At 45.1% G+C, this 15,493-nt stretch overlaps 1 protein-coding gene across 1 annotated transcript in view; it reads right to left on the minus strand.

Moving 5' to 3' along the window:
* The window catches only part of PTPRT (protein tyrosine phosphatase receptor type T), a 700,719-nt gene that overhangs the window by 24,635 nt on the left and 660,591 nt on the right, over positions 1–15,493 (minus strand). The window contains exons 21-26 of the mRNA XM_075011494.1: positions 9,337–9,413; positions 8,025–8,061; positions 6,445–6,542; positions 5,308–5,424; positions 3,756–3,910; positions 586–721 (exon numbers count right to left, since the gene is read on the minus strand). Of these exons, the coding sequence (XP_074867595.1) occupies positions 586–721; positions 3,756–3,910; positions 5,308–5,424; positions 6,445–6,542; positions 8,025–8,061; positions 9,337–9,413 (620 nt within the window). The remainder of the gene's footprint in view (positions 1–585; positions 722–3,755; positions 3,911–5,307; positions 5,425–6,444; positions 6,543–8,024; positions 8,062–9,336; positions 9,414–15,493) is intronic.

Below are 15,493 nucleotides of genomic sequence, written 5' to 3' on the forward strand. Positions count from 1 at the left end.
CTTCAGTCCAGTGACATTCTGCTGAAGTCAGTTGGTCCACATACTTCAGGTATGCACATGGACTTAGGCAGCTTGCTGAATCAGAGTTTATAAGCCTTTCAAATGATTAGGGAAATTTATTTTGTAGACTATTTCACTTATTTGTTTAGCTACATATCATTAATTGCTATCAAGTGAACCTGTTGGAAGGGTTATGCTGTTGGAGTGCTGAGTTCAGTGTGACAGAATGCATATAGGATGGAGATTCTGATGGGTTAATGCACACTGCAACATGTGGGTACCTGGTACAATGGTACACCGCAGGACTCACGAGACAGTTTGGTACCAGATGCAAGACAAAAACTGAACAAGGCACCTAGAAATGAGTAACGAGGCACACAGTTTATCCCCATGCCTTGGGTATAGTCCATACATGGCCTGATGTAGGAGTACTCAATAGATGCCAACTCAAGCTTAGCGCCAAAGAATTTCCTATAACAACCTAGTGGTGGAAACAAGCAATGACCTAGCTCAATGATGGGCTTCTCCTGAGCAGAGGCTGTCAGGAGGGCTGTAAAACAATAGCAAATAGCTCCTGGCACCTACCTCTGTCTGTACCAAATTGACCCTCTGGGATCTGAGCTCTCGTACACAGTTAAATATGTCTACGACGCCCTCATTCTCTGCCATGTCAAGCATGATGTCAATGGCAATAAAGCACCCTGTCCTCCCAGCACCAGCACTGCAAAAAAGAACAAGGCCCCAATCAATAGATCACAAACAGGCAGAGCTGTCAAGAGAAGGACACAAAAACCAAAAAACAAAACCTCTGTGTTGCAAGCACAGTTGTCTTCCTTCCTTAGCTGCTGCTCTGCACGGAAAGAGTGATCTTCTCTATTGCCAAAACAGCGTGAGGCATTGCACGGTGAAGTGAGGTGGTTTTCTTGGGAAGGGGAAAAGAGAGAGGGGCAAGAAGAAAAACTTTGTTTCTTGGAAACTAATAGGAAGATCAATGAAAGCTAGTATTCTAGCCCAGTCCAGCAGAAGCACTCGAGTTACAAAGCAGGACTCTGTTGTCAACTGAGGGAGGGGAAACTCATGTTCTTGCAATTAGAGACATCTTAATAAAATACATTTTGGAAGGGGTTCCCCCATGTACTTTTAAAAACACTCTACCATGCTCAGGTGCACCTGTTGGAATGGAGGCCCAGTTCCGTACTGCAGAATCCCTCTCCTATTTCAGTCAGAGGGAATTACATGCAGTACGTGGAGAAATGGGCCTGGGGTGAGGAGGGTCCAGGGTGGGGTTTGTAAGACTGTAGAAGAGAAGGGAGCATTGGGCTATTTGAGTGCTTAAATTTAGAATCCCTCTGCCGGCAAAACTTGAAGGCTCTCACTTGAGTGGTGCTGTCCGTAAGTCTCATCTCCCACCTGGGGAATCATCTGAGTTGTCTAGGTGTGAAGGATACAGGTGGAAAGAAGTCTCTCACCGTTATCCCCCGTTAAGGGGGAAACCGCAGCTAGAGCCAAATAAATGCTAGATATGTGACACTCCAACCAGTGCTGTAAAGCAGGGAGATGTGAATGACCATGAATTAATGAGCTACATTAATCAAGAGCTGAACAGGGGGAAGACATTTTTCATTTGAAGAATTTTAATGACTAAGTGGCATATTCCCTCTCTTTAGCTCTCTGCTTTTCTAAATTTTAACGAACAGTTATAACATTTCTGTATTTAGAGGACATTGGCAGTTCATAAATATTGAGCAGTGATACTACCCAACACGGCACTGGTAGGGAGAATTTGGTCCTTACAACTTACAGCTTGTCATTAAAATCCCAAAGGAGACGAACAACATGGAGTGAATGGCATTTTTTCATTAAAATGTGAAGGATGAAAAATCTCTCCCCTCTTTCTCCGCATAGCCAGATCAGGACCAGTCATTTTCCTAGGCCAGCCCTACATCACAGCACTGAAGTAGCAGATAGAAACCTTGAGTTGTGGAAAAGAACATCCACCTGCCAGCTCCTGGGGTTCTATTTGTGTTTGATCATACATCTGCCTGTGGGTTAAAAAAACAACTGGGAAAAAAAAAAGAGGGATTGGTTTACTTCCCTTTTTGGGGTGATCTTGGGATTCATTCTTTCTTCCCCTCGCCTTGTACATCCGGACATGGGCTAGCAGTTGTAAATGGTTTGTGATTGATTTGCTTTGGAGGGGAAAGAATAGAACAGCAACTGTGTTCTCTGATCTGACTAATAAGTAACTTCTATGTCTCTTCTATACACAGCTATGTTTGTGTGGATTTTTGGAGCGGAAGCATTGGGGAAACACGCTGCTACATATTATCTCTCTGTTCTGGTCATGTTTTAGTTGCAGTGAGATATATTGCTTACTGGAGGCCACAGTGCTGTTAGATACACATATTAAAGCAAATACCACACCAAATGCCGTTCATTTTAAGCAAAAATGGATACTTCTGTAGCTATCTCATTATGAGAGGTTGCCAAGACATCAGCCTATCATCACAGAGTTCGGTAAGGGCATTTTCACGCCTGTCAGATGCAGCATGGGTAGGTAAGTGAATTTTGGTGGCGGTTGCTTCTCTCTTATGCCTCTAGCACTGGCCTCACACTGGAGTTGATGGCCCACTGGTCCAATCCAAACAAAAAAACCAGTGTTCCTATGCTGCAAGGACGTCCCCCCAATATCAGTACTTGCCAGGCGTCGTTTTCCAACTTTGGCAAGGATCAGCTCTGTCAAGTCTAGTGAAAGGAGGCTGTACCCGAGAGGCAGCGAGGTGAGTGAGCTGCACACCGGAGTCCATCAGGAGACCTGTGTTCTGTTTCTGGAGGTTGCAGGATTTTGCTCAACTCACTGTACCTCTCTGGTAACCTTGCCCTTCGTCTGTCTCATACATTGCAGCTTGTTTACTCTTCCCGTCTGGGACGGTTTTCTCCAAGGTTTTGTACAGGGCCTAGTTCAAAGGGGCTCCAGTCTCAGTTGATGACCCTAGCAGCTCCTGTGATATCAATCGTAACTATAACAATAACCTGAATAATGCTCAGAATTAGGGAGCATGTAACCCAATATTCTCAGTTTCCCCTCTTCTTAGACAAGCAGGTGTTTCTAGTACACTTTACTTAAGTTGTTCTTAGGAAGCTACATGGTAGATTTCCAGAATAAAATTAAGTCCTCAGCGAACGTTAAAAATTATCTCTGGCATCTCCCACTGGGTAGGGGAAGAGGAAGACTGATCTCCTGGACTCATTCTCGCCCATGGCTGAAGAACACACAGGAAGCTTGGGTGCATGTGTGTGTCCATGCAAAGAAGGTTGAAAGCTCCCTTCTGCACCCTCTGAACCCCTCCCTTCTTGCTGCTCTGAGTTATGACAGGTGAAATTGAACCCAGGGATGGGTGTTCCAGCCATGCACCATTTTCCCCCGCTATACCAGCAACACAGAGGCCACTGGCCGAAGAGCCCCTATGGCGCCAGAGGATCCTCTTCACTGGCACGAACCTCCCCAGTTCTGTGATGCCAGATCCAGGGAGAGTTTAGACCAGCAGTGATGCATAAAGCAGCCCCTGCACAATGGGGAACCTGTTCCAAAGTGGGCAAGTTCACCTCTCAGGTCAGCAAGCTAGAATGCTGGCAACAAAAGGGAGATGGTGCTCCCTAGGCTGAATGAAACGGGGGAAAGAAAACAAAAAAGAAGAAAAAGGACCAGGACAGAAACGAGTGATGATCGCCAAGGAGACAGACAGGTTGCATACCTGCAGTGCACAACTATAGGCCCCGCCTCTGGTGGATTGAGGAACTTCACCTGCCGAACAAAGCCCAAGAGGCCTGTGGCATAGCAAGGAACCCCATGGTCTGGCCAGCTGGTGAAGTGGAACTGCCGAATCTCTCGGATCTCATGGTAGCCTTTCTGCGGAGACAATGCAACCTCTATTTTTCTCCTGCTATATCACAATCACCATATTCCACAGTGCTCTTAACTCATTCAAAGGGCAGAACCACCCTTTAAATATAATGATATAAAGTCGTGTTTTATATTCCACTTATCATTTCTGGAGATTTCAAGGTGAAAGATTAAGAAATTACATTTTCCACTGCAACTGGAGTGGATCACACCAGCCTGAGGATTGCAAAAGTGTTCACTAGCTCCCCACTGACAGTGTACAGCACAATTAAAAATTGCCTGAGCAGAAGGGGCTAACTTCAGTGCTAGGTCACCTCGGCTGAACCACACCTGTAGAGAGACCCCACTAGTGGCATCCATTTCCCAGCTCATGTTTAGTCTAGTGTCCAGCCCCCTCCATTAATTTTTTCAGATGAAGCGAATGCTGTGCTAATGAAGGACAGGCCTGGAGACTAGAGGCCACAGAACAGTTAAGCACAGGCTGCTAAAGAGCAAGTTCACCAAGCAGCACTCTCCAACACTGAGGAGGCAATGTATCTAGTGCTAAGGGGGTAATTATGTTGTTTCCATGCCCATCTCTGGCCTCTGGTGAGACTACAAACAAGACCATCAGTCACGCTCTGTCCTGTCACGGCCATTGGTCCTCTAGGAACAGGACTTACACTATCAGTCTATTCCATGTGCAGACTACCAAAGAGCTCCACCAGTTACAGCATTTGGCCACTGACATTTGGGGCTGGGAGAGAAAGTGCAGGGTTCCATATTCTATTGCAAGCCCTTTGGTCCATCAGACCTGCCTTTGGCTATTTCTCACCGAACAGTTCAGGGATTCAAGAGAACATTACACTGGGGTGTTAAAACTAGAACATATTCCAGCATGTCTGTGATGCTGTGAATTTTAGAATCCTAAAACATCACTTACCAAGTGCAAGAGGTGTGATTAGGGCAGAGTTGCTGTGGTCTGGTTTTTAGGCTTCCAATTTCAACCAGTGGTTAACAAAACACCTTCCACCAAATTGCAGATTTGGGGAAAATATACATAGTTAGACCCTATTTTTTATTTATTTTAAAAACAGGCCTCTGCCTGGGATGCAATTTTATTGATTTTTTTCCACCTGTAATTTACCAGTATGAACAATTATAGTCAGTATTCATGGCATGTAGACATCTATCTACTCATAGATGCATTTAGACATTTGAGTGCCATAAATTGTACCCACAGGTATTTGCGCTTCCTTCTGGTTGCTGATGAGAACTTGGAAGATGCTTCATATAAATCTGATTATTAACATAGAAACAAAGTCATTCTTATATCAATCAGTTTCCTGGTTATGTCTGTGTGGAAATGTGCGTGAGATCCTAAGTGTTACATCTGAAGCAAAACTGACTGAGGAGTTCCTTACCTTTTGTACAGTAAATGTGCGTATGACATACTCTGCCAATGGCTCTGTCTCAATTAATGTGACTTTAATATCTCCATAGACCTCGGTGTCATCTGGCCAGTATCTAACACATTTTACCTACAACAAGAAGAAACAGTCTGTAGGGATGGAATGAATAATGTATTGTGTCATTTAAATCCAGTGCGAACTGGACCTTTAGTGAAGATTCACAGGAGTTCATTTAGCTACATAAAAATGTTTCTATATTTCCAATTGTTTCTAGCATTATGTAAGATCTTAAGACTTTGCAGTTGTGACTAAGACTGAATTCTGGAGCATGGTCGTACCATAATGAGTCTGTTCTCATAAATTTCTAAACCCAGTTTTGTTGGCATCATTATTATGCCCAATTCAGAGCAGCGTCTAAATTTCTGAGCACGTGTCAGAGAAAGGACCAAACCTCTTGATTTTTGTCCATGGGTACCAACACACTTCAGGAACCTGGTGGCTACTTGAAACAGAAACACTGCACAAGCCTGACAGCAGCTGTTCTAACTCACATGGCTCCTCCATCTGTTGTGTGTTCTAATCACAAGGCATCTACAGTACAAACAGAAACTAACAGGTCAAATACCACCCTCGTGCCAGTGGTAACCTCGGTCTGGTCAACCCCTCCAGCGTCAGCCATCTGTCTCCCCAGTGCCACTAAATAAGTTATTTCTAGGAGCGCCCTGTGTAGTAATTGGCATTGAAGAGATTCATTCAGCATGCTAGGAACCAGTATCCTGAACAAGTGGGAGTAAAGGGATCAGTTCTCAGCTGTCATAAAGTGGTGTAACTCCACTGACTTCAAGAATTGAACCAATTTATGTAAGAGGAAAATCTGACCACCTATAGTTCTGTCTAGAGGAAGTAAAAATACCATGAAGAAAGAAACTGATCAGAGAGGAGGAAAAGCAACTAGGAAATAAGAAAATGAGACTAAAGTTTCAAAGAAACAACATGAGTGGTGTAACATATTCTCTTGTTCTTCCAAGTGCAGTCATTGAAAGGCTTTTGCAAGATAGCTAGAACAGCAGAAAGTTACTAAGCCCGTTGTTATTTTGGATGCATGTGGTGAGGTTGCAATGGAAAGCCCTGGGAATACAGCATCCTTACCCTGCCAACTTCCACCAAGTTGGTGACCATGACAACACTTGCAGAATTCTCCTGCCAAATCATTCTCCAGAAATCCTTAACAGTCTCTTGCATGGGACCTACGAAAAAGAGAGAAAAAAAGGATGTCAGCAATCCATTTCAGCTTTTCTTTCCTCATAGCCCTGTTACCCTTAAATTCCATCCTTCTCGTAGAGTATTGCCCTTCATGGTGTCATCCACTGAACAATACTGATGTATTTAATAAAACAGATATCTTCTCCAGTGAGATGGGTAAGATTTTAAGCTGAAGGATTTCAGATACAATGGTGATCGATGCAGTAAGTACTACAGAAATATACAGGAGGCGAATAGAGGCAAATGATCAATCCAATGTATTATCAATGTGCCCTAGTGGTTCTGGGGTTAAGGCTGTGTTGAGATGCACACTGAAAGCAGGATGAATGTCCCTCCTCTTTTCTCATTTTAATATTTACTAATCTTGGTAGAAGAAATACGTAGAAATGAGCTTTTTTTTGGAAATTTCCCCAGAGTGAGGTTTTTTCAGACTCCGACAGCCCAACAAGTAGTCACCACAGGAGGTTTACTGGGGTAGAGCTTCTCTGAGCTTGATTCTGCCTCTGCCCCTATGTTGCAGATGAAAGCCTGTTCCCTCCTCAACCCACTGTCTACCCCCACTGTCCCTATGCCCCAACCTCCAGAGTCCCTGTACAGCTGCTCTCCCTACACCCAGGTAGCCTCAGTCCCTATTTCTATTTGACATTAAAATCGATCATTGTATAGACACAGAAGGGGCTTGGAAGTAGGCCAAGCTAAGGGGTGATATAGGTGCAAAGTGGGCTGCATAGATGGGAAGGAATGAGCATAGCCGAGGGTGAGGGAAGAGAGTCTGGCAAGGGGGCTGGTAACGTGTAAGGAAGGAGTGTGAGGGAGTAGGGACATCAGGCCTGCACAGAGGGGAAGGCATGGAGAAATAGAGAGCAATGTCAATAGCCATCAACATGACTCATCCCACTGCTTGTATTTTTAAGTGTGGGAAACTCTCCCATAAAAATCTTCACCAACTTACAGATGAAGTTACTCATTTGCATTTTCTATCAGCTCAGTAAACTGTAAATTCATGCTATCGCCACTTCTGCATACAGCCATAAAATTCCTCCCACAGGCCTGACTACGCAAATGTCATAATTAAACACATTCTCAGATTCCTCAGCTCCCTAACAAGCTCCCTTTCAATTCTGAACCACCTGAATGCACCCTAACCATCGATCACATGCAGGCATACAAATGACTCTGGCCTTGTTCTTCATGAACAAATGGCTCATCATTAATTTTACTACTACACATAGGTCTAGATGTTCCTGAAGTTAGTCTAGGCTAAACTGTGCATTTGAGTGTGCTTCAAATATCCTCACAAGCAATGGACTGTAACATGCCTGACCTTACTTTCTGTGCATGAATACCACACTAAGCTTACAGGTATTGAAACACAGCAGATTTGCTCTTTCATGACTAGATCTTGGATCAATGTAGCATTCCATTGTATTTAGAGAAAAGCTTAGATGCAGGATACCGTAACTTGCCTTGAGTTGCGATGTAGTGTCGAGGCCGATGGTATCCCTGGGGACAAACAAGAGAAGGGAAAACAAACCAGAAAGGTCTGTAACATGACAAAGTGGCATGCATTGTACTTCTTCCAGGTAGACAACTATTGGTTTGTGAATGAGGAACTAGTATTAATGGGTATATAGAAACCCAACACGAGCCACAGGGCTCCTCCGTGGAATTACAAATGGCAGGAACTGCCTTAGTTTTCTTTAATAAGGCAACCACCATGAAATGGTTGAGTTTTCATGGGAGTGTATAGGATGGATTTGACTGTACTGGAGAGACAAGAATGTGGCTTTCCTCCCCCCGCCACATTTTCTTAAAGAAACAGCAAGTCCTGCAGCTAGCCCAGGGCATTCTGGGAAACCTGATGCATTACTTAGATTATAAACAAACAGCAAAAATCTGTGCCTTCTGGTCTGAGATGTACATATCTGCCTCCATGGAATGGACTCAAACAACAGTGATTAAGTGTATTTTCAGTTTCTTCCACTGGGGGATGTCTTCAAAATATGGTAATGTTATTAAGGATTAAGAGGTGCACACAAGAAAAATGTATGTTCCTTTGACCCTGGTGTGCATGTGAGGGAGGGTGGCTATCTCTAAAAAAGATATTTCCTACTGAAAAAACGTTAGCACATTTACATGTAGACCACTAAAATGCCACAGGGCTATATTAATGTTATTGTGAGAGAAATTATATTGATTTTTGTGTCCATAGTTCATGCATCCTGTATTGCACCTGTGTGTCTAGAACGATCAGACCCAAAAATCACTGTGTATCTAAGTGGCTAATAGAGACAGAGACAGATAGACAGACAACCCTCCTCAGGACACCAAACTTGGATAAACCTTGAACATGATCAACCATATCACATTTGCTGTTCATCTCTTGCTGAGGGTGTCTCTACACTTGGAGCCGGGGTGGGGATGTAGTTCCCAGAGCAAAGAGACATATCCACACTAGCTCTTATGAAGCTGGTGCACTAAAAATAGAACAGAGTCATGGCAGCGTGAATGATGGGAAGGGCTGGCTGACCCAAGGACGTGCCCATCTGAAACCCTCGGCGTGCACTCAGGGAAGATAACCCATTTGCCACTCGCATTAGCATAGCTTCATTCTATTTTTAGCGTACCAGTTCCATGAGAGATAATGACACTATGTCTCCTCAAGATATGAATAACCACTCTCCTACTTCAAGGGATGCCACAGCCTAAGATGGATCACTCCCATAAGCAGACATGTTGATCGGGTTCTTTCACCCAAGGTGTGTCTGCAAGCCTTACGTCTATATAGTTGGCATTTATGTAGTCTGAGTGTGGGTCTCCTTCCAACAGCTGCAGTCTGACTCTTGAATGATCATCTGAAAGAGGAAAAGAAAAAGAGGACAGTCAAAGACAAATAGAAGTGCTACGTGCGTTCAAGTGTGGTTAAATGGAGAGGAATACAGTTGTCCTACAGCAGTGGGAAGCACAAGCCGGCTGTATACTGTCTCTGACAGCAGCCAACTCCAGTTGCACAAATGCCTAGTAAGGACCAACTGCTCAAAGACTTTTGGATGCACTCAACACCTTTAGCATGATTTCTTTCCTTCTTGCTTAGTGAGTATCTAGGGATTCCATTTACTTCAGTTTCTATGACCTAGCTAGAAATCCACACTCAAAGACTGAGGCACTAGGAATATACAAAAACTCATGAAAATGTAGGTCAAAAAATCTAACCAGTCATTTGAAGACCCTGTTAACATGACTGAACACACAAACATAGTAGTAGCATACCCAGGTTAAAGGCCTGCTGCTATACAGATACTACAGAAGTCAGGAGAGGCTATGCCACTCATTTTAATGGAAGCAGGATCAGGTTATAAGTGGGTGGATATCTTTGCACCAGTGCTGGAAATCAGAGCCCAGATGCATATGAGCTTATATCACTATTAATTTTCTTATGGCAGAGGCACAGGCTTTGATGTTAGGGGTCAGGTGTTCCAATCCAAATGCAATGGAAGAACCCTGCAACACCAGCATGGCTACAAAACCCATTGTGCTCAGGATGGTGAACTGGATAGAAGAGACAGGAGTTCTATTATGTGATTAGGGTTTACTGATTTTGGTTTTGTGGATCTGGTGAGTACATGTGTATTTCTGCACAGGCCCGCATTGCTCCCTGAGACAGATGAAAGAATTTATGCTGAGAGCAATTTACAAAGGCAGAGAGAGCGAGAGAGAGAGAGAGCATGCGCTAGTTAGACTGGAAGGATGCAACACACAAAATTTAGTATTGACAATGGTTTGCAATTCATGGGCCAAACTAGAGAGAATCATATAGAACTGAAATTAATAAAATCCTACATGTAACATGAGGTGTGGGGAGGGTAGGGAGCATTCCTTCTTGTGACACCACTAGAGATCAGAACTTTTAGAACACCTAGTTTATAATATCCATCTAACTGAAGAACAACAAAAAATATTCCCACCACATCTATAAAGAATCAAAAGTTGATCTTCTAAGGAACATTCCCTGAAAGATGTCTAAGAAGCGGGCAGCAAGAACAGACTATCTCCTGTAGACATACCCGGGAAGGACTGAGGAAGGTGGCATAGTAGTAGGCATCCTTCAGTCTGCATAGACTATGCATCGCGCCCTTTATAGTTTCAATTGAGGACTTCATTTACAGCGTCTACTGTGACTATGAAGGCCCACACGAGAGTGACGGTCCTTGCTGCATCTCTTGCAGATGTGGTGGGTGTCTGGCAAGTCCTTAGTGTGCTTTCTGTGTGCTCGCTTCTCCTCTGCTAGCTGTCTGATCTTCATCTTGCCCTTCTGAAGTCCCTTGTGTAACCCCTGCCTCCATCTGCTGCGGTCGTCTGTTAGTTCTTCCCAGTTGTCCAGCTCGATGTCTACCTCTCTGCGGTCTCTCTTGCAGACATCTTTGTAGCACAACTGGGGGTGTCTGGGAGGTCTTTTGCCAGAGGCTAGCTCACCATACAGGATGTCTTTTGGAATCCTTCCATTATTCATCCTGTGGACGTGGCCAAGCCAGCGGAGCCGACGCTGCCTGAGAAGGGTGTGCATGGTTGGGATTCCAGCTTGCTCAAGTACGGCGGTGTTGGTCACTCTGTCCTTCCATGATATTCCAAGGATGTGCCTGAGGCAGCGCAAGTGGAAGACGTTCATCCTCTTTTCCTGGCGGGCATACGGGGTCCAAGTCTCGCTGCCATAAAGGAGGGTGCTGAGGATGCAGGCTCTGTAGACTTGCATTTTGGTGTGAGTGTACAGCTTGTTGTTATTCCACACTCTCTTGCTGAGACTGGACAGAGTTGTGGCCACTTTTCCGATCCTCCTATTTAGCTCAGTGTCCAACGACAGATTGTCAGTGATGGTGGACCCAAGGTAAACGAACTCGTGGATGACCTCTAACGTATAATTGTCAATGCTGATTGATGGGGATTCATCAACATCCTGACCGAGTACGTTTGTCTTCTTTAGGCTGATGGTAAGCCCAAAGTCCTTGCACGCTTTGGAGAACTGATCCAGCAGATTTTGAAGCTGGTCTTCTGTGTGAGACACTACAGCAGCATAGTCTGTGAACAGCATGTCTCTGATGAGGACTTCCCGCACCTTAGACTTAGCTTTCAGCCTTGCAAGATTAAACAGTTTCCCATCAGATCTTGTGTGCAGCAAGATGCCCTCTGTTGCAGATCCAAAGGCATGCTCAGGAGGAGTGCGAAGAAGATCCCAATGTCGGAGCAAGCACGCATCCTTGTTTGACGCCGCTCCTGATTCTGAAAGCATCCGATAATGCGCCGTCATATTGGATGGTTCCTCTCATGTCTTCGTGGAACGACTGGATCATCTTGAGTAACTGTGGAGGACAGCCTATCTTGTGGAGCAGTTTGAACAGACCATCCCTGCTGACCAAGTCAAAGCCTTGGTCAGGTCAATGAAGGCTATGTAGAGTGGCTTCCTCTGCCCCCTGCACTTCTCCTGCAGCTGCCTTAGAGAGAAGACCATGTCAACGGTAGACCTCTCTGCGCGGAATCCACACTGCGATTTGGGGTACACCCTCTCAGCAATCTTCTGGAGTCTGCCAAGGATGACGCGAGTGAACAGTTTACCAGTGACGCTTAGGAGGGAGATTCCACAGTAGTTGTTGCAGTCGCTTCTGTCTCCTTTGTTCTTATACAATGTTATAATGTTAGCGTCGTGCATATCCTGTGGAACCTCACCCTCTTTCCAGCACAGGCACAGTAGCTCATGTAGGGGTTCCAGGAGTGTGTCCGCAGCACACTTGATTACCTCTGGTGGTACATCATCCTGGCCAGGGGCCTTTCCTGCTTTAATGCTGTCGATGGCTCTCTTCAGTTCATCCACAGTTGGTTCTTGATCCAATTTGTCCATTACTGGTAGGAGCTCGACAGCATTGAGGGCTGCGTCAACCACAACATTCTCGCGTGAGTACAGCTCGGAGTAGTGCTCAACCCAGCGCTCCATCTGTTTGGCTTTGTCAGTGATGACTTCACCAGATTTGGATTTCAGAGGTGCCGTCTTGTTCTGGGTGGGTCCTAATGCCTTCTTCATACCCTCGTACATTCCTCTGAGATTACCAAAGTCAGCACAGGTCTGGATGCTGCTGCATAGCTGGAGGCAGTGGTTGTTGGCACAGAGCCTGGCTGTCTGCTGTACTGTTCTTCTGGCCACTCTAAGCGCTTGCTGGGTACTTTGGCTCGGTGAGCATTTGTACTCCAGGAGTGCAGTGTGCTTCTTTTCAATGACTGGAATCATCTCATCGGAGTTAGCTTCGAACCAGTCGTTTGTGTTTCTAGCTCTTCTTCCAAACACCGACAAGGCCGTGTTGTAAACTGTATCCCTCAGATGTTGCCATTTGGATGTCGCATCAGCGCCCCCAGGGCCGCTACACAGATTTTCCTGGACGGTGTCTTTGAATTTTTCAGCTTTCTCCAAGTTTGCCATCTTTCTGGCGTCAATGCGGGGCCTTCCAGCAGGTTTAGAGCGGTACAGCTTCTTGGATCTCAGCTTGAGCTTGGAGCAAACTAGTGAGTGATCTGTATCACAGTCAGCACTATGATAGCTGCGTGTCAGAAGGACATTTTTGAGGTTATTACGCCTAGTGATGACCATGTCTAGTTGATGCCAGTGCTTCGAGCGTGGGTGTCTCCACGACACTCTGTGCTGTGGTTTCATTTGGAAGAATGTGTTTGTGGTGCACAGATTGTGGTATGTGCACAGTTCAAGGAGACGCTGTCCATTGTCATTCATTTTTCCCACACCGAAGTGTCCTAAGCAGGAAGGCCATGAGGCCCAATCAGCTCCAACTCTTGCATTGAAGTCACCCACGATGTACAGTTGTTCGCGAGCAGGTGTCTGCGCTACAGCAGCACGAAGCACGTCATAGAACTTGTCTTTTAATTCTGGTGTGGCGTACAGGGTTGGAGCATAAACGCTGATCAAGTGGACGGGCCCGGCACAAGATTGAAGTGTGATCCGAAGAAGTCTTTCTGATCCGCCCATGACTAATTCCACCTTTTGTAAAAGGGTGTTTCTGACAGCAGAGCCAACACCATGCTCTCTGGGTTCTTTTTGGGCTTTACCCTGCCAGAAAAAGGTGTAGTCCTTTTCCTTTAGAGATCCTGAATCTGCGAGTTGCGTCTCTTGCAGTGCAGCGATATCAACTCGGAGCCTCTTCAGTTCCTCGTTGATGACAGCGGTCTTTTGGGTGTCACTGATGGCCTGAAGATCTTCAGTCAAGCCGGTCAGCATGGTCCGCACATTCCAGCAAGCAAGATTAAATTGTTGATGTTTCTCATTTCTTGTTGATTTTCTTATTGGTTTGCCTGGTGCCCAAATTTCAGTCACTTGTCAGGTTCAGGAACCTTAAGCCTCACACACCCAGCAAGGCAGGTGAACTGTGGCGGGACAGTACCCTATTGGTTGGGGGCTGCCCAGCTTGAGGCAGGCGGTGACTGTCCAGTGAGATGCGAGGATCTCTCCCACCGTCGAAGGCAACCCCTGGTGCTTGTTCTCTATGCCAATCGAGCAAGAGCTTACAACCGGTATCTGTTGCCTCCTGTGTTGATGCAACACTGTTCAGCGATGCCGGAGTACCTCTCTGGGCGCGAACCTGGGCATTTATTATGGAGACTCTGGGCTGCCCAGACACCAGTGTCCACCTCTTGGCTTTACTGATATAGTCCAAAGGAGAGGATAACCTCCACGTCTGGTACCAGCTCAGCTGCAGGAGTTGCCGGGACAGTGCCAGAAGTTGACACTGAACCGCCTTCGGACCCCACTCCGGATTTCCTGTCAGGGTTTCCTCCCTTAGCCTTTCTCCTTCCCAGGATAACCCACAAGGCAGTGGGGTGCTGAGGAAAGTGGCACCTTTGTAAAAAACAGTAATTTTCTTTAAAGGTAAAAATCGCTGCTTTATTTGTAATGCAAAATAAGCCATTAAAAGACAGCCACTTCACATGAAACAATGAAAACTTAAAAACAGAGAAGTCATTTAGGTTTTGGCCCCATGCTGGTTTTGGACAACTGAAATATAACAGGAACTTAGTGTTTCTTTTGTGGTATCAGAATCACTTTTTATAGAAATGAGATTTTATTTCTCATGGGAGAAATATTTTGTTTACAGAGTGAATGGTGTGACAGATGCCTCTGTGTATATGGTAAACGTAGGAAATATTAACTATGTCTTACTTTTCAGGAAGGCTTTAGGCCTTTAAACTTGTTCATATTGTTAGAGGAACTACTTATATAAAAGTTCATGACATAACAGCTTTTAAAACACTTTTTTCCAATGAGCTTGCAAAGTTGTTAGGAACATACCTTTTTGGAGAAGGTACATAGTACATTCATGAACTAATAAAAATTAATAGTCACACCAGTGCTCACATTAAACATTTTTCATTTATATACTGTAAAGTGATTTACAATAGCAGGCAAATATTCTTTTTTTAAACTGAGGCACAGAGAGTTGAGGTAAACTCCCTAGGTCACACAACAGGTCAGTACTACAGCTGAATTTAGAACCTGGATCTCCTGATTCTTTGTACGGGCTAGTAAACAGGAATCTAATCTATCTCAGATATTCCAAGGATGCGCCTGAGGCAGCGCAAGTGGAAGATGTTCAGCCTCTTTTCCTGGTGGGCATACAGGGTCCAAGTCTCGCTGCCATAAAGGAGGGTGCTGAGGATGCAGGCTCTGTAGACTTGCATTTTGGTGTGAGTGTACAGCTTGTTGTTATTGCACACTCTCTTGCTGAGTCTGGACAGAGTTGTGGCCGCTTTTCCGATCCTCCTATTTAGCTCAGTGTCCAAAGACAGGGTGTCAGTGATGGTGGACCCAAGGTAAATGAACTCGTGGATGACATCTAACGTATAGTTGTCAATGCTGATCGAGCAAGCTGGAATCCCAACCATGCAC

This window comes from Carettochelys insculpta, chromosome 17 (assembly GCF_033958435.1).
Source record: "Carettochelys insculpta isolate YL-2023 chromosome 17, ASM3395843v1, whole genome shotgun sequence".
NCBI lineage: Eukaryota > Metazoa > Chordata > Testudines > Carettochelyidae > Carettochelys > Carettochelys insculpta.